This window comes from Aulonocara stuartgranti, assembly GCF_965226115.1.
Source record: "Aulonocara stuartgranti genome assembly, chromosome: 11".
Taxonomy (NCBI): Eukaryota; Metazoa; Chordata; class Actinopteri; order Cichliformes; family Cichlidae; genus Aulonocara; species Aulonocara stuartgranti.
In genome coordinates this window covers 27047353-27066541 of record NC_138947.1, presented here as the reverse complement: position 1 = coordinate 27066541, position 19189 = coordinate 27047353, and the positions used below count along the sequence as shown (strand labels likewise).

General features: G+C 43.6%; 1 protein-coding gene across 3 annotated transcripts; it reads right to left on the bottom strand.

Annotated features, from left to right (window-relative positions):
• Positions 1 to 961: 961 nt before the first annotated feature.
• LOC309716438 (sialic acid-binding Ig-like lectin 10) lies at positions 962 to 10668 on the bottom strand. Of its 3 annotated transcripts, none has more exons than XM_082550237.1 (19): positions 10559 to 10668; positions 10383 to 10493; positions 9573 to 9671; positions 9319 to 9430; positions 9067 to 9212; positions 8877 to 8997; positions 8337 to 8473; positions 7246 to 7368; positions 6846 to 6992; positions 6237 to 6342; positions 5500 to 5663; positions 5213 to 5362; positions 4931 to 5062; positions 3342 to 3423; positions 3077 to 3125; positions 2853 to 2939; positions 2580 to 2713; positions 1659 to 1781; positions 962 to 1518 (listed from the first exon to the last, which is right to left on the bottom strand). In XM_082550237.1, exons 2-18 carry the CDS (start codon positions 10429 to 10431, stop codon positions 1679 to 1681), a joined length of 1941 nt encoding a protein of 646 aa, XP_082406363.1. In that variant the 5' UTR covers positions 10432 to 10493; positions 10559 to 10668; the 3' UTR covers positions 962 to 1518; positions 1659 to 1678. The 3 variants fall into 3 exon arrangements, with proteins under 3 accessions (XP_082406363.1, XP_082406362.1, XP_082406364.1); XM_082550236.1 differs by having other exon boundaries at positions 10383 to 10448; XM_082550238.1 differs by having other exon boundaries at positions 962 to 1459; positions 10383 to 10448.
• Between the last annotated feature and the right edge of the window lie 8521 nt (positions 10669 to 19189).

The window sequence follows — 19189 nt, the reverse complement described above, 5'->3', positions numbered from 1 at the left end:
TATTACTAATACTGGTTATTATAAGTTTCTTCATCATTCAAAGGTTTCCAAAACACTAAAAGCTTAAAGTGCTCAGAATTAGAATGAAATATGTGACAAATGTGAACACTTTTAACCTTTTTATTAATAAGCATATAACAGCTAACAAAGGCATTGTGGTGTCTAATCTTATCTCATCTTAAAATATTCTTCATTTCCATCCAGCAAGTATGGAAGATGAAGAGTATAGTTTCATTTCTCCACACTGTCCCAGCTTTGCTCGTGATAGTGGATGTTTTTCAATAACTGCAGTGCAGTTTCTCATCTGAGGCTGACACATCCTTGTCCTCAACTTTTTTTTCCCAATATCAATTTAGATATATTCCAGCCCAAGCCTGGTGTTTTCTGCTTAAAAAAAGGGAAACAATCACTTTAGAGTAAAAATGCACTTTTTCTTCAGAGACTATAGTTTCAGTAGCCTCAGTCAGACTTCATTTATGAATTTATTTCCATTAATTTCAAGATAAAGAGATTTCTTTATATAGAGAAAAGAGGGTGTGGTATGGAGATTATGGTAGCAGTCAGGAGTAGTTGAGAGTGAATCCAACAAACGCGGTGATAACTGGGACAATACTGGTTCATGTTTGAGGTTTCACTTTCTTTCTTTTTTTGCGCAATAAGAACATTTAGGTTAGTGAATGAGACCCAATATGTGCTTATTTTTCCTTTTCAGGCTTAAAATCTAAAGTGTTGCAAAACAAGACGTGGATCACCACAAGAAGCAAGACGTTCTTGAGTCGATCCATGTCACTGTGGAAAGTCTCAAATGTCCGGTGAAAACCGTGCACAAAGTACACAGTCATAGATAAATACATAAGATTCTTGTGAGAGTTAATTGTTTGAAATATTTATTATTTTATTACAAATGAATTAGATGATATTTTAAAATCAGCAGCAAAGAAAAACAGACATGCACAACTGATTGATTTTATTTTATTTTATTGACAGCTCATTTGCATTGATTGGATATAATACAAGCTCTATCAACTGCACAAACATCTAAATTTAGTGGAGAAGATCAATCAGTGTGGGAACTCATCAATGTGAAGTGCTGTATATCCTTTATGCATGTCAAAAATGATTCTACACGATTTCTCCCTCAGATATCAAGCTCTTATTTTCATACAAATCATCACTGCAAATGATAAAGTAGCAACCGCTAATAATTGGTCATCAAAAATTCCACTGTTAAGTATCAACAAACAGGCAACACTAGAAATATGGCAACCTGCAACGTGGAGTGCAAGCAAAAAGGCATTCAGTGTTATTGCTGTTCAGGTGCACAGAAAGAAACAGCAAAGTTAGGAGTTGGACTCCAGGAAAGAACACATGCTTCTCTCTTAGTGAATCCATAATGTGACACAATCCGAGTGTCTGATCCAGAACGGTGTACGGTGTCACCAGGGTGAGTTTCCTGTCCCTTGAGTGGACAGAAGCAAAGTGATTTGCTCAAATGAGGAAAGCTGATGTGCCATTCAGCTAAGAAAGAAAACAGGAGAAGAGAATAAAATATAAAACCTGCACTTAAACAGGGAGCGTGTCCAGGTAAGAAAAGCAACAACAAACCTACATCACAGTGCTGTTGCTGTTTTTGGCACGAGCAGCTGTAAGTGACTTACCTGAAGCTGCTTCCTCCTGGTTAGTGACGAGGCTGGGGCAGTAAAGTGTAAACAACTTTGGAGGAATCCTTTGGTTTTTTATCAGCACCCAGTGGCCGGTTGTGCACCTGCACCTGATCTGTGCTGCACGGACAGCAAACAGGAACCACATTAGTTCATCTCACATCATATCATAAAAGTAACAGGTCAACATAACATAAAGCAATAGTAGAAAACAGCAAAAGTAACAATAGTACTGTGGACCTAAACGTTGGAGAAACAAATCGACAGTGAAACAGGAAGTGGGTCTTAAATTTGGGGACGATTACTGGGGAAAAGTAATTGGCAGAATTCCTCACCCTCATGAAAAAGACTCGCCCTTATTCAGGTTAAGACTGTATACAGATTGCATTTGTAAAAATCAAGACGATCTAAAACACATCCCGGCATCCTTTTAATACCTCTGCCCGTGATTTAACTTGCATGTTTTTTACCAGCTCAGTCATGCTGGACTTTTTATTTTGAGGTGCTTGCGCATGTTTTGATCGTTGCGCTGAAATCTCATCCACTAGTTTCCATTTTTGGTCTCTGAGGATTCCACTCTAAACCTTAGTCGTAAGCTGATGGATGTTTTTGCATTTACTTCAGTGTTGATGTAGAATTTTGCTGTCCTCACCCTCCAGCTACATCACTTTGGCTGAAAGATGGTTTTTTTTAAACTGTGAAAAAACTAATTCAGGCTCAGAGGGAATGCTAATAAGTTCTTGTACATGTGGCGGCTGTTTATCATTTATTTTAACTGCTTGAACACAATTGTACTAGGCTAATTTTGAGTGTATGTTTTTTAAATTAAAATTTTTTTATATATTGGGTGGGACCTTTGGGATGGGGAAGGTTTGTAGTTTGCGTAATATGGGAAAAAGATATGCAGGTGTGCCGTACCTGGACAACCTGGAGTAGTGCACAGTGATGTAGTTGGAGGCAAGGCTGCAACTTTGACCTTCTGTGATTGGTGGAGCATCCTTCAGAGGAACAATGGAGGGATGGGAGCTGTCACTCAAATCCTCTGGCTCCTCCTGCACACACACACACACACACACACACACACGCACACACACACACACACACACACACACACACACACACACACACACACAAATGCAAAAACTGCATTTCTCATCCATAGCCATGAATGCCTCGTAAATATTTTCTCACCGGTATGTCGGACATCTTGCCCTTCCTCACTGGGTAGATATGTTCAGCTGACTCATAAAACATAGTGTCAGCTGTCACTGATGGACACTGTGGGGGAAACGCACGAAAACACACACACAGCAGAGAAAACTGAGAATTAGACTTACAGCAAAACTACAGCAAGAAATGAAGAGATAGAGCAATTCCATAACTGATCAAAACCAATTAAACAAAGATCACCGTACCTTGTTTGTCACGTCTACTGACTCTGTGTCTACTCTGTGCATGTTTTTACTGGGAAGGTAAAGAAAAGGGATTGTTAGCAAGTGACAACCCCTCTAACAACACTAATACAAATAAGCCAAAGGGAAGAAAAACGAGCAACTGACAAAACTGTCATATGTTCCTCCTTAAAACAGAGGAAGAAATTGTGCTTTTTTTATGTCTGCGTAAGATCACAGAAATAGCCCAGGAGTAGTAATGGATAAATAGCAGTGTACTTCCTGTCACCTGATCATAACAGCCACTGTCAGTGTGATGAGTCCAGCAGAAACACCCACTGCTGAGGCCAAGGCAATGACCTTTAAACGACCTGCCAATGGAAGGATTACAAGGGTTATCAGTGTGACTAGAGGGGGGAAGAAAGGAGATGAAATGATGGAGTACAGAAGTGCCGCAAGCTAAAAAAAGATCAGAAATAAAAATAGAAAGTGTATGTGACTAAAGAGGGAAAGAGCACGGCATTAGTTAGCTGCTGTCTAGACTTTAGTCTTGTGTTTCCAGTCCTGATTTCCAAACCCAGCTCCACTTCTTCGGCTGTCTAGACTCACAGAGTCGTTTTCCACAGCACCTCATCACCTCCTCCTCCCCCCTTGTAGAGAGAGGGCTTTAAGTGACTCACCATGACTCATACAAAAACAGTCAGAAATCATGAGACCATATACAATGAAGACCAGAGCCTGCGATACTGACAGGAAGGTTTCATCACCATTCAGACAAAGGAAAATCTATCCAAACATCTCCTATGGTAAAAAATTGCAGATAAATACTCGAAGCCTTGTTGAGTCTGCGCCTGATTGAGTGTGAGTGTGTAAAAAGTGAAGAGATCCCCCAAATTACTACAGTTTATCCGGAGGAAATGTGTACATTGTGTATGTGAGGACAAAGTTTAAAAACTTTCCAATGATTTTTGAGCTTTCATTTTGATGATCTCTTGCTGCTTCCAAAGAGCAATATCCTGGGAGGAAAGTACCAAAAACTGAAGTTCTGAAACTGGACATTGGCGCTAGCTAGTGCCAAAAGTGAGTCAATCTAAACTTGGGCAGAATTAGACCAACAAAGCTTTTTTCTATGGTGCTAACATACCTCTTTATTGAAAACTGTGCGGATATTTATGTTATTATTAATGTTTTTGGGGGGAGTTTTTCTAGCTAAAACTACCTATGCTGGTAAGGTTTGGCTAAAACCAACTGCTAAACTGCTTTTCTGCTCTCTGATAGCGCTTTAGCTATTAGCTATGTATTGCTTCAGCTAATAAGAATAAGAAGGAATTGTGCCTGTGGTAGCATTTTTAAAGCAATTATATAATGAATATCCTTCATTTTTTTCTTATTAACTGTGCTTTTTAACTATAGCTTGTTTCACACACATTTGGTGAACAGTATTCTAGTATCATTTTATTTTCATGTTAGCTCTAATTAGCAGGGATATGTGTCTGTTTGCAGAAGCACTTTGCTAACCACAGCAGGAGGCGTTAGCTGGTAACTTAGCACTCCACTCTGTCATAATCAGTTTTGGCTGCATATAACAACAAATACACTAAACTTGAGGCTTCAAACCATGCACATCTTTATATATATATATTTTTATAGTCTGTAGGTGTTGCTAGTTAATCAGTGTTTGGATCCTCTTTAAGAATATTCATGTCCCTACGTAATTTCATCTTTGTTCAGATATTTCAGTCTCAGCCAAAGTGGCGGGCAGACCAAACAAGTTGCACTGTGGTTAAAAATTACAGCCATATTTTTATAAACTAACAAAAAAAACTGCTTGATAACATCCTGTTGACAGACATGTAACAAATGTGAATGTGTTTGTACCTCTGACTCTTACGGTGAGGACTGGAGAGCTGTGGGCTCCAATTCGATTCCTGGCCTCACAGTAGTACTGACCGCTTGCACTCGGGCCAACCTCAGAGATGGTAAAGACAGGACCAGACTTGGTGACCCAAGCTGCATGTCAGAGCACAGGAAAGGAGATTCTTCTTATGCATGCCACAACACAAATTCATATAACATACTTCCTGTGGAGGATCCTACAGATGGAAATGTTGCCTTTGTATAAATGCTTTAAAATGTATTAGTTAGTTTTTATATGCTGACATTGCACAGCCCCTCCATCCAGAGCTAATCGGTGCCATGTGAAGTTGTCCACTGCTGGGTTCGCCTGACTGCTGCAGGTCAAGGTCAAAGGTCTGCCAGCATCCACAACACTGGAGGGACGAGCCAGAACTGAAGTGTTCTTAGGGGGATCTTGAGAGAGAATAAGAAAGAATTAAGACAGCTTCAAACTTTACTCTATGAAGAAAAGCCACAGGAGTACAAGCAGAGCAGAAACTGAGACAAAACTGCTAAACGACACGAAGCCAGCCAACACATTCATTACTTACACAGCACAGTGAGAGTAGCAACAGGTGACGTTTGGTATCCTAATCCGTTTGAAGCTCTGCAGTAGTACTGACCAGCATGGTGAGCACGCACAGACGACAATGTCAGGTTCTGAAAGGCACCTTTAGCAATCACCTGGTCACCAATGATACGATACCAAGCATACCTGTAGCAGAGAGGTGATTATGGGGGTGGGGATGATGATGATGATTAGGGTGAAAATGATTCATGGGACTGGGCAAACATGAAGCAATCATTTTTTGTTAGTTTTCCCTGGTAGAAGACTGAAGATTAGGGGGGACAGGGGCTTTTAGTCTGTGGCACCCAGACCCTTTAACAGGTATAATCAGGCCTGCTGTTGACATTCATTTGTCTTTAAGTATTTTTTTTTAAATTCTGTTTTAAGATGTTTCTCTATTGATGTTAATAAAAGTGTCTTAATTGCTGTACAGCACTCTGTGCCTTTTATGGCCACAAAATGTGCTAACTAAATAAACTTTACTTACTTATATTTTTAATGACTGATAGTGCTGGGGGGTTTTCGGTGAAGAAATAATAAAATAATTCAGGACTTGCAAAATATCCAGTTTTAAATGAGAAACAAGACTGAAGTTTGAATTTACATAATTTTAATGTGGTGAAAAGCCATGAGAGAATCATGATACTGACGAGGAAAAACACCAAGACAAGGAAAAAATACGTAGTAGAATTAAACTTGGTTGTTGCTGTACCCTCATACCTGTTGGCAGGAGGGTTTGCGTGGCTGACACAGCTCAGGTTTGCAAATGAGCCCTCTCTCATATCCCCTCGAGGACTCACCAGCACATGAGTGTTCTTTGGAGAGTCTAAAGAAGCGGACAGACAGTCAAAAAAGAAAAAAAAGATGCTATTATTTATAATGATTATGCAAATTGGTCAGGTTGCGTCAGTAAGGACGTCCAGCATAAATTTCCAAATCAAACACACAGAGCTAAACACTGTGACAAACCCTTGTGGTAAGAGAGCAGCCAAAAGAGCTTTTTTATTTGATTATTAAACTCAATCTGTGTGGAACAGTATGAAAAAAAAACTGTCTGAGCTGAGGTTGTATCACTTCCTGTTCCTTTATCCATATGACATTTATTTGAGTACTCGCTTCATATCTCGCTTAAAATAGAGTCGTTGCTTAATCAGTTTAACCCAGACTGCCCTTTGACAGATTTACACAATAAGAACTAGAATAAAACCCCGACTAGAATAACCATTTACAGAAAATGACACCAATCTATTACTAAACACATGATTTTGATTGGTTTAATTGGGGGCAGATTGTCTCTGTGATATTAATAAAAACATGCAACAAACTTACAAGTGACATTGAGTAGAAGCGCTTTGGAGCGATCCGTTCCAAGTGAGTTACGGGCTACACAGAAATACTCTCCTCTGTCTGTGTATTTGAGGTTGGACAGGTGGAGCTGAGGCCTGAAACTATCTGGGATGCTCCCACTCTCCATGTCTGGAAAACACACAAAGGATTAGTGCAGGCATAAAATTTAAGTGTGGTCATAATCCAAGAAATATGTTTTCTTCTATAGTACACTGTTTCCAAAACTTCAGTTAGTTTAGATTTTTTTATTTCTACAAATTATTCATTATTATGTCTACTTATGTGTAACTGTCATCAACCAGTTAGTCCATCCATCTCAATCAGGTGGACGTGGATGTATCACATATAATTTAAATACAATGAACAGAGGTGAGTCCGGTACCTTTGAACCAAGCAAAGCTCTCGACAGGCGGAGCTGCATCGCTGCTGCAGGTCAGAGTGACGGAGCTGCCCTCTGACACCTCTCCTACTGGAAAGACTGTGATGGAGGTGAAGCGAGGACCATCTGGTGAGCATGAGAAAGAGCAAAGAGGGACAACCCCATTACCAAAAATCTGAGAAGATGAGTAAGTATAACAAAATGAAAACCCTGTATTTAACAGAAAACAGTACAGACAACATATCAAGTGCTGAACTAGTCGAATTTTATTGAATATGCTCATTGCGAATTTGGTAACAAGAGCATGTGTGCAGTATATTTTATGTTTGTGATCTGAGGAGAGCAGATGTTGTTGTTGCTTTTTTGAATTGGTTGATTTTGGATTGCAGAAGCACAGCAGTTTAGGGGCAACTCTGTTGTATTTTTGTTCTGTGGAGTTCAAAATGTTTCTATTTCAATTTTTCTACAAATCCATGCTGTACATTTAGAATGTAGTTTGGCATTGTTTCACTGTAATAAGAAAGACGATTAAAGTTAATTTGGTTGGTCAGACCTCAGGATAGTTTTTGCAAATGTTCTTTGGAGGGCAATCAGTGTTGGTTTTCAACCTTGTCCCTGAAGGTTCGGATATTTTCTCTGGATACTGAAGACTTCATTGTGGAATTATTGAACTGTTTAGCCACACTATATTTTATTCTGAAAGGACCTTTTTCTGCACATTACTTGGTAACCTCATTAGCTATGACATGATTAAAAAAAATTAGTGTAACATACTTATGTAGTCTTTGTATGATTTTGAATTAAATATAAAATTTAATTGATTTCTAAATAAATCGTTATGTGTAGATTTACATTGTGCACAGCATCCTAATGGGTTTGTACACAATTTAACGTTTATCAGGGCCAGTAACATGCATATATGCCCTATATGTGTGAAGTTCAGTAAAATCTGAAAATTTAATTGCTGATCTTTCCAGCAGTTACATTTTCCAGCTATTCCAGGAATATCCTCCTACATGCCTGTGAACATGACATGAAGAGATAAACTAGAAGATATGAAAAGCTTTCAGGTTTGGTTGCCTGAGGTTGCTTACGTCCCAGTGCCAGTGAGAGTGATGGAGACTGTACGTTCTGGGGTGGGATCGGTCGACAGGTGTATGCTCCGGCATGCTGCTGGTCAAAGCGGTTAATGATCATCCATTTCTCATAAGAGCCGAGGTTTAGACCATTCCTGCGTGCACAACAGCACAGAAAATCTACACTTAACATGGACTGTTTTTATAAATGCTCAACAGACTGGTTCTTTTTTCTAACACTCGAAGCATTTTACACAACATGCCTCATTCACACCCATTCACTCAAGCACTTTTCTATGCTTAAGTGCTTTCTGTCTAGCATTCACACACCGATGGATGCATTGGAGAGCAACTAGGGTCTCAGTATCTTGCCCAAGTATACTTTGGCATGCAGGCTGGAGCAGCCAGAGATCAAACAACCAGCCTTCACATTAGCTGATGACCTCCTCTACCTCCTGAGCTACAGCCACCAACAACAAACAACATAATTCTAACTTTACTCTAATAACAGCTGAGAGACATGTACGGTGTGTACTGTGTACATGCACACTCACGCACCTGTAGAGCGCAAGGCTCCTTCCTGGAGCAGCACATCCTCTGGCCTGGCAGCCCACAAACACAGTGTCTCCGAAGCCGAACATGTTGCCAGGCCTGGCTGGATGCAGCTGGACCTGGAGGTCTGAAGCACAGCTGTTAAGACCTTATTACATAATAGCAGTCATAGCAACTTTCATTAGTGTGAACCTACCTGTTACATCCAGAGTGATGGTGTCCGGGGAGGTCCATCTCCCCAGGGGCTGATCTGTCTCAAATCTGAAGTGATACTGACCTGCATCACTCAGCTTTACACCGCGAATCTGGACTGAACAGCTGGAGTAGCTACCCCCAGTATAACTGGAAGATAGATTTATATTAAAACACATTATTTCTAGAAGTGTTAAAAGAACTTTCACAACCAAACTTTCACTTTAATGCATCTGTGATGTGCGGGTGGTCCCACCGTGTGCGTCCGCGGTATGACAGGCTGATCTGGTTTGGGTCGGTGTGGTGGGTGAACTCCCTGCGACCCTCAGCAGACACACGGAACCACATGACCCGCTTTACAGTGTGACCTGTGAAGATCATAAAAACAAACATACAAACAAAAACTGCAAATTTCATCTTTCTTTAACGCTTTACATTTTTATACTATTTCTTACTATCCAGTGTTTATCTGATAGTACAGAACCCATCTACCATACCCATCTTCTGTACCTGATGGGTAGTCATATCGACAGGGCAGAGTGACGGTCGTTCCTGCCCACACACAGATCTGCTTCCTAGAAAATGAGACACTCCACCTGCTCTGGATGCCTGCAGGGGGCACAAACAGGTATAAGACAGAAATATTGAAGAACACACACACACACACACACACACACACACACACACACACACACACACACACACACACACACACACACACACACAGTTAAAAGAAAGCCTACAAAAACCACATGTGTATGATTCACCATCTCATCACGTCATCTTATAATACAGGCTCCACCAGGGTCAATGAATACATATTTGGGAAGTAAAAGAATAAATCTCAACAACCCACAAGTTAGAGTGACTCCTCGGAGGGAAAGCTGTCAAACCACAGCTCTCACTGCTCCGTTCAGAGGGACACATAAAAGTGAAGCAGTGTAAATGAGGCTTGATGAGCAGCCATTGTGACTTCCTGTGCGCCTAACAGCCTGCCTCGGCTGACTACATTGCACAAAAGGCAATCAATACTTATAAATAACCTGAGCGTAAAGGCAAGGACACCTGGCTGCAGAAGCCTTGGTGCACAATACATCTGTAAAAACTGTTGTTGTTTTTTTTACTCCTGTCATGTAAATCCTTTTGCATGTGATATACTTTTCAATAAAAATCAGTTTAATCTTTGATTAAAAAAAACAAACAACCCACACATCTAGTAATTAATCTCAAAGAATGCACAAAGGTTTAGTTTGCTTCTTGTTTGATGCACAAAATGGAAAGAAAAATGTCATACTTTGATCTCTCTGTGATTTCTCTTACCTGGTAAAGCTGTAAGGATGGTGCCCAGAACTAACGCACCTGCCAACATCTCCGCTGACACGAGCGCTGGAATGTCACCGGAGACGGAGAAAAACACGGGCAGACGGAGCGCTAAAGATCACATCAGTCAAATTTTTAAAAAAAGTCATCGAGTCAATTAGATCTGAAGTACTCACCTCTCAGAGGGTTTACTTTCACCTCGGCCAGTCAAACAGAGTTGTGGGATGTTTGCTACCCCTGATAGTGATGGAGGTGATTTTTATAGTGGTGAGAGTTGCATGGTGAACTGAATCGGCTGGCAGGAGGAGCGGAAGGGGCAGGAGGAGGAGGAGGAGGAGGAGGAGGAGGAGGAAGAAGAAGAGGAAGTATAAGTAAAAAAGTAACCTCTGATTTCTCCTCTGTCTTCATCTTGAAGCATTTTCACTTTTACTCCCATAGCTTTTTTAAGGTCACTCCTCTGGTGACTTACAGTTCCTATTTTGTGTGGCTGTGAAAATGTGACATCCTTGTGATCATCTCACTTGGCAATGTTGCAATTATTCTTACTGCAGGTTAAATGTCATTGACCGGTGGTACGTACAAATAGGTGGTCAATCAGTTCGTAGTATAGCCAAACTAAAGAAGTGATAAAGAACTACCAAGATCTTTGATTGAAAGTGGTTTAAATACGCACAAAATTGGGGCATACTGACCATTAATTTTTTCATATCTGGTCACAGGCTGTTGCTGTAACACGTCTCCCTCGATTTTCTAAATTGTTTTTAATTCTCTGTAGTTATAGCATTATGAAAAAGTCTTGAGCTATCACTCATTTTTTTCAAATATTTTTAAAAAGGCAAATGGGAACTGTGTGAAACAAATGCAATCATACATGGAAATACAGCATACAAGGCAGAAAAGAAGTTTGTAAAACTAATAAGCTTGAAAGTCAAATATTTGCCATGACCACCTTTATTTCAGGGATAGCTCTTCACGAAGGACATCCAAAGCTCTTCTTTGGATGTTGGCTTCCTTTTGGTCTGTCAGTAAAGTTGAGGTTAGGACTCTGGGGAGACCAATCTATGATAGTGTCCCACTGTGTTTTTTCTATCCAGGTATGCTTTTACTCCCCTGGCAGTGTATTTGGGATTATTGTTAAACTGAAGAATGAAGCCCTTTCCAATCAGACGCTGTACTAGTGGGTGGAAATGGGAAGCAATGTTTCTGTATTTATAATTCCATCAGTTTTGAAAAGATGCCTAACACCACTTTTTAAGGCATTTGACATTTTTCATGGATTCAATCAAAGATATGGGAATAAATGATCTGCTGTTGCAACAAAATGCCTAAAAATGCAATTTACCAATTTACCAATTTAAAATTGGTTCTTTGCTAAGTTGTCTGTCATGTGGCGACACGGCACTGATTAATCTCTTGAATTAGGTGCTTTTTATGCTTTATTCACAGGTCAGTGTTAAGTGGTTAAAAAAACCCCCCCAAAAAAAACCATTCTTCTGAAAATGGTCAGGTGTTAGGACTGGACTGAACTTGAGCAGCCAGTGTTCAAAGAAAAAATTTGAAAGTCCTTCAGATAGCCTGGAAAACTACTGCTCAAGATCACTTTATAAATTAACAGTCTGTGAAATTGAATTTTTTTTTAAAATTTTGCTTCCAAAGGGCCAGCCAGACTGTCACATGGTACTGCAATTACAGTGTAAAATGGGTAAAATAAGTCTAATAAGTGTTTACTATGCTTTTTGCATGTTGCAATGTTTAAACAACTATGCTTATGTCCTTTTGGGTTAGAAGAGTCAGGCTTCTAACCCAGAAGCTTTACTGAACCGTTTTTTATGCCTTTTTTCTTCACTGGGAACAAAACTGAGATTGGGTCCAAGAGTTGACTCCAGTTGGTTCCAAATGACATAAATTGTCTATGTACTATCCAATTTGTTGCGACCACTTCACTGTGAGGGCCAACTGCACACACTTCCTTCAAGCAGACTAAAAAGCAGTATAATAAGAACAGCTCGTCTGCGGTATCTGCAGCTGTCCATGTGCGTCAGCAAGGAAGTATAACCTCAGCCTTCACCTCAGTTCCTGCTGTTCCTGCTGGCAAGTGCACTTCAAAGCAATGTACAGAAACAAACGGCTCATTAATAAAATATTAAAACAGAGTAGAGACTATTTCCAGTTTTTATCTTGGTATCTACCAATCTACCTCTATGGTAAGTTTTGCCATCTTTATGTTTTGTGTTGAGCAGGTAATCTACCGTGAGTTCATCAGAGATTTCTAGAGAAAAGAAGAAGAAGGAGCGCTAATAAGAATAGTGATGAATCTGTGTGAGCTGTCTGCATGAGCAACACCTTCCATGGATACATATTTAACCAGTTTGTTGAAATAAGATCAATGCAGCATGTTAATCCTGCAGAAATGCAGAATTACTGATCTAATTGACTGCAGTGTAAACGACACTGACATTGTCACAGACTGGTGGAACTCTGACCATCCCGATTGACTGATGCGCATGCACGGTTCATTTATGAAACAAGACCAGGCCTGTTGGCGTACATTAATATACATTAGTCAAGTAGACATTGACTCAGCAGCCCAGATGTCCTCTCATCCACTGCTCTAATTGAGAATTGTTGGCACTGAATCTACCCACAACCAGACGTGGGGAGGTACGAGACCTCTCAGTCAACTGTGTCCACTTAGGCTGATGAGTCTAAATGACTTTAACATCCTAGCCTGCCACAGCTTGGCCAATAGATGTCAGTTTAGCGTCACGGCTCGGCCAATTGGCTACTTACTCCAGCTTTGACCGAGGAGTAATGATGATGTACAGTTTAACATATAAGTCAATCTTCATTCATGGGCATAGAGTAGAATAAAGTGTGTGGGGGGGAGTTCAAAGTTTCAGAGATGATATTGATCACCATCTGGAAATGAAGCTTGATATTTTGCTTTCTAGCCAGCTGATCATGAAAATGATGGCGGGTGGGCGACAAAGGGAATGCTGTCCGATTATATCCAATTTATACGCTGCAAGATTTCAGCATCTGTAGGTCTAGCTTTTGTTGGGCTTCAGGGAAAAATGAGAATAGTTGTCATTTATTAATACAAATATATTGGTGGAGTGTTAGGTTAATGACACTCCATATGCTCCCAGTTTGGGTTCCTAAGAAGAGAATTTTGTTCAAGGGTTCTGCACTAAGTTTAGTGGGAAAGCTCAACTTTAAAAAGCAGCTTTAATCAGGAACAGAATGTCTCTGGTTGGGAAAGTTACCTTGAGAACATAATGAAAGTTTTCAGGATATGAGGTTAAACGAACAATATACTCCAGTTCACAGATTGCTTGGTTGGATTATGAGTTGGACCCCACTCTACTGAGCCTCCACATGACAAGAAGTCTTGTATGATTTAATGATCCTGGATCCCAGCGTAAAAAAGTCATTTTGGTCGCTGGCTGAAAAGTTTTTAGAACCTACACTGATTTTTTTCCTCTCCCCTCCAAATACTGTCTGTATTATGTTGAGTAAGAAGATTGGTGGGCTTTGAGCTTAACCTGTAACCACAGAATGACTTCAAAAGGATCACGGCACACTAATAGGTCAAAGCCTGATGTAATCTTAATCGAAAACAGAGGGGACTAAATGAATGAAGAGAAACAGATGGATGGAGCTAGATTAAGTGTGACTGACCACAAACAGAGAGAGAAAGAGGACAAGAAAGGGAGGAATGAGAAAATTTGAAGGGAAGGTAGCAGAGGAAGGGGGGATAAAGACAAAGGCATAAGAGAAAGAAATAAAGGATATACAGAAGATGGAGCTTAGAGAGGCCCAGAAAGCTGAGCAGAATATAAAAGAGAAAAGGGGGGACGAGGCTGAAAAGTAGAGAAGTGTTACATTTGTCAGAGAAATGGAAAAGAGTGTGAGCGGGAGCAACAGACAAATGCATGACAGCGTATCCTGCCCTGACGGTAGGCAAGATATCCATCCGCTGACCGCAGCCTCCAGGCCAGATGAAGTGTGACTGTCTGGTGGTCAGACTGGACCTGAAGATTTTCCGCTGTTGCAAAACACTTCCTGCGTGCTGTGTTCATGTAATGTGACCGCTCACAGTTTGCTCCCCTGCCATACTTTAAGTTGTCCAATATGTTATTTCTATGTTTTTCCTTATGCCCACAGATTAGACTCTTGGCTCTGCAGGCCCTCCAGCCTTGGACGAACTCCACATAAGCAAATAATCATTCGACTGTCCAACATGTGTTAGTCTTCATATTGAGTGGTGCTCTCCGCAGGGGGAGTCAGGGCAAGATGATCAGAGCTGCAATCATATCTGACAAGGTGATATGTTGTTCCTGCGCTGTCTTTTAGGAGCTCTAAGTGATGACTTGATGAGCAGGATTTCAGCCAAGAGAATCACTGAATCGATGGGGAATTAAAGAAAAGAACAAAAGAGAAACAGAAAAGCTTTTCTCCTTAGCCTACCTCATTCATGTTATCAATAAAACACACAGAATTTACTCGTTCACACACTTGACTTTTAACAAAAAAAAGAAGGAAAAAGCCAATCCAAACACTTGGTGATTTCTTAAAACTCCTAAATCTTTGAAACTTATTGAAGGCCTATTAAATTTACCCTGGTTTTGCTCATTCCGGTCCCATTCACAAACTCTGCTGTGGGGTCGGATTTCTGTTCCATGTCTGCCAGAGACCTGTCTGTGGCTGCTGTGGTATTCCACGCTGAATGAGTCATGTCTGGTGGTTATTATGGGCAGGCGTTTGCTCCCCCCCCCCCCCGTCCCGGCTCTCGCCCCGTCTAGTGGCAGCAGACAAAATTACATCTGCTTTTGAGCCTTGTCCAACCAAGCTGACTAAGATCAGGTTTTCATTTGACCAGACTAGATGAGTTAAGTGCACATTTTTGGTTAGTGGCATAAGAATAAATTGTTGTTTTAACTTCATGTTGAGGGAATTGTGTGCAGAAAGCTGATCGAGGATGGTAAAGTAAATTTGAAGCTGAATAGAGGTGGTGATCAGTATCATGGTGAGCATTTTGGAATGTTTTGGGGGCCCAAACAAAGGGGAGCAGTTACTTAAACTTGTTACTGAAAACTTGAAAGCAGGCACACTGTTTGTACTGTCTATAACAGCTTCACAAAAACGTCTTGATGCATTCCCAATCATCCAGGTAAGTAAATCTTATAAACAGTACATTTGCATAATAACTGAAACCAGCTGATTGAACCAGTGGGTTGGTTTCAGTCATTATGCAAATGTACTGTTTATAAGATTGGGGAAACCTGCAGTCAGCTGAGACTGAAGAAGTCACTTGGATGAATGACGAAACGTTCCTCCCACTGAAAACGCTACGTCCAGATGAACAGAATCAACTTTTGGAGCTTCACAAAATGTGCTAACACATCATGGAAGTAGGAAGCTCTGTCCCTATTGTGAAGATTTCAGACAAATTAAACATGACTTTTTGGTGTTTGGCCTGCGGCCTCTGAAATAAGCCTGAACCACTTGTGCCCTTGAAATTTCAGCACGAGTATTTCCAGACTGATGATGCCTTGGAAACGGTACATGTTGCAATGTGCTGCTTGTTTGTGTTTATTAGTGAGAGAGAGCTGCAAGCTTGCTGTTTCCCCATTTTCAGCAAACTAGTTGCCAGAGTTGGGAAGTAATGAAGAACAAATACTTTGTTACTGTACTTAAGTAGAATTTTGAGGTATCTGTATTTTACTTGAGTAGCTTTTTTATGACATATTTTACTTATATTCTCTACATATTAACACAAATATTTGTACTTTCTACTCCTTACATTTTCAAAACGGGTTTGTTACTTTTTGTCATGCGGCGGCTGTGTGAAGGCAAGAGAGGACCCAAATGCACGGCTCTAGACACACGGGGATGAACTCAAAGGCCAGTCTTTATTAACAGGAACATAAGAAGTCATATAAAACTATACTGGGAGCAACTAAAAGCTGAGGCGCTGGGAAGACACGGAAAATGCACACAACCTAGAGGGACGACGCAACACAGAACAAAGGGACACTCTGACATAAATACACAGAAGGTAACGAGGGGAGTGGGAACACACGGGGAACACAGCTGAAGACAATTACTCATGGCCGAGCAGGGAGGACACGAAACTGACGATACTGACACCAAGATGTGGACCTTAAACACAACACAGTACACAGAGATGAGCACGGAGAGAGAGAGGCAGAGAGAGAGGCAGAGAAGAAGGATGAATACGAGGGGATGAGGAGAACACAGAACACATAGGGTGGGAACACGGTACCAGAGCAAACACCACAATAAAAACATGGACACAGAGGGAATCCAAATACCAAACCAAACAATCCAATGGACATAAGAAACAAAATACAAAACTACAGAAAAACTAAGAACACTGGGTCAAAATGACCCAGGACCATGACAGTACCCCCCCCTCAAGGGCTGGCTCCAGACAGCCCAAACACAGGAAAACAAAACCCAAACAGAAAACGACCCAGGGCGGGCGGCGGGGGCCTAGGACGGAGGGCCCGGAACAAAAAACAAAAACGAACAACAGAAAACACAGGAGCACAAGACCAAAGGTCAAAGAAAGTTCAGGGGGCCGACCATGCGGAAGGCAACGGCGGAGACATGGAACCAGTTCAGGGGGCCGACCATGCGGAAGGCAACGGCGGCGATGCGGAAACAGTTCAGGAGGCCGGCCGTGCGCAAGGCAACGGCGGCGACGTGGAAACAGTTCAGGAGGCCGGCTGTGCGCAAGGCAACGGCGGCGGCGAAGGAGACAACGGAGCAGTTCAGGAGGCCGACTGCGCGGAAGGCAGCGGAAGGCAGCGGAAGGCAGCGGCGGCGGCGAAGGAGACGACGGAGCAGTTCAGGGGGACGACTGCGCGGAAGGCAGCGGCGGCGGCGGCGGCGAAGGAGACGACGGAGCAGTCCAGGGGGCCGACCGCGCGGAAGGCAGCGGCGGCCCTCCAGTCTCAGGCGTGCTGGCCATGGCCTGGTGGGCACAGGACCAGACGAGGCAGGACCAGACGAGGCAGGACCAGACGGTGGCGATGCGGGGGCCGGACCAGGCGAAGCACAGGCTGAGGCTGGACCAGACGAGGACGAAGACTCGGAGGCCGGACCAGACGAGGACGAAGACTCGGAGGCCGGACCAGATGAGGACGAAGACTCGGAGGCCGGACCAGGCGGAGCTGCAGAGGCTGAGGCCGGACCAGGCGGAGCTGCAGAGGCTGAGGCTGGACCAGGCGGAGCTGCAGAGGCTGAGATCGGACCAGGCGTAGCAGAAGCACAGGCTGAGATTGGACCAGGCGTAGCAGAAGCACAGGCAGAGGCTGGCCCAGGCGTAGCAGAAGCACAGGCAGAGGCTGGCCCAGGCGTAGCAGAAGCACAAGCAGAGGCCGGCCCAGGCGTAACAGAAGCACAGGCGGATGCAGCTGGACCAGGCGTAGCAGAAGCACAGGCGGATGCAGCTGGACCAGGCGTTGACGAGGCGGTCGCAGGTGGCGGCTGGACAGGCTCCTCGGGCCCTCCAGCTGACGTGGCAGAAGGCTGAACGGGCTCCTCGGGCTCTCCAGCTGACGTGGCAGAAGGCTGAACGGGCTCCTCGGGCCCTCCAGCGGAGACAGGTGGCTGAACGGGCTCCTCGGGCCCTCCAGCGGAGACAGGTGGCTGAACGGGCCCCTCGGACCCTCCAGCGGAGACAGGTGGCTGAACGGGCTCCTCGGGCCCTCCAGCTGACGTGGCAGAAGGCTGAACGGGCTCCTCGGGCCCTCCAGCGGAGACAGGTGGCTGAACGGGCTCCTCGGGCCCTCCAGCGGAGACAGGCGGCTGAACGGGCCCCTCGGGCCCTCCAGCGGAGACAGGCGGCTGAACGGGCCCCTCGGGCCCTCCAGCGGAGACAGGTGGCTGAACGGGCTCCTCGGGCCCTCCAGCGGAGACAGGTGGCTGAACGGGCCCCTCGGACCCTCCAGCGGAGACAGGAGGCTGAACGGGCCCCTCGGACCCTCCAGCGGAGACAGGAGGCTGAACGGGCCCCTCGGACCCTTCAGCGGAGACGAGGAGGTGCTGGCCGGGCTCACTGGAACCCCCAGCGGACGAGGTAGATGGCGGCGTGGGAGCCGCGGAGTCCTGGATGAGCTCATCCGAGCTTCCAGCAGGAGCTGATGTAGAGCCAGAGAGGTTTGGGACCCCTGGCTGAATGTTAAGCCGAACAGAAGACCGTATTGCTATCGGGGACTGGGCCAATGGTTCAGGTGCGAGCTGAGCTACTGGAGATGCGGATGAGAGTGGGAGCTGAGCTACTGATGGTGGTGAAGTAGATAACTGCACGGGAGACTGAACTGAGGGCGTCTGCACTGGCACAGGGGACTGAACTGATGTCTGTTGTAACGGAGGTGGTGAGAGTGGAGTAGGCAGTGGAGTTGATGACTTCACAGGAGAATGAACCAGAGGTGAGTGCACAGGAGACTGAGCTAGAGGTGGTAGTGATAGTTGAGGGGAAAGTGGAGCTGGTGATTGAGTGGATGACTGTGCTAAAGGAGGCTGCACTGGGGACACTGGAGACTGCACTGGGGAAAGCAGAGCTGCAGGAGACTGCGCTAGAGACTGCAGTGATGGTTGTAGTGGAGGTGTGACGGGTGGAGGAGTGGCTGAAGTGGCTGCGGGTCGGGCGGCTAACGGCTCAGCTACAGAGTGTATTAATGGCAGGGTTATGGGTCGAATGACTGACTGAGGGGCATCCTGTGCAGCTGAGTGCAATGATGGGTGTGGGGGCGGATGTAGGACAGGTGGCAGTG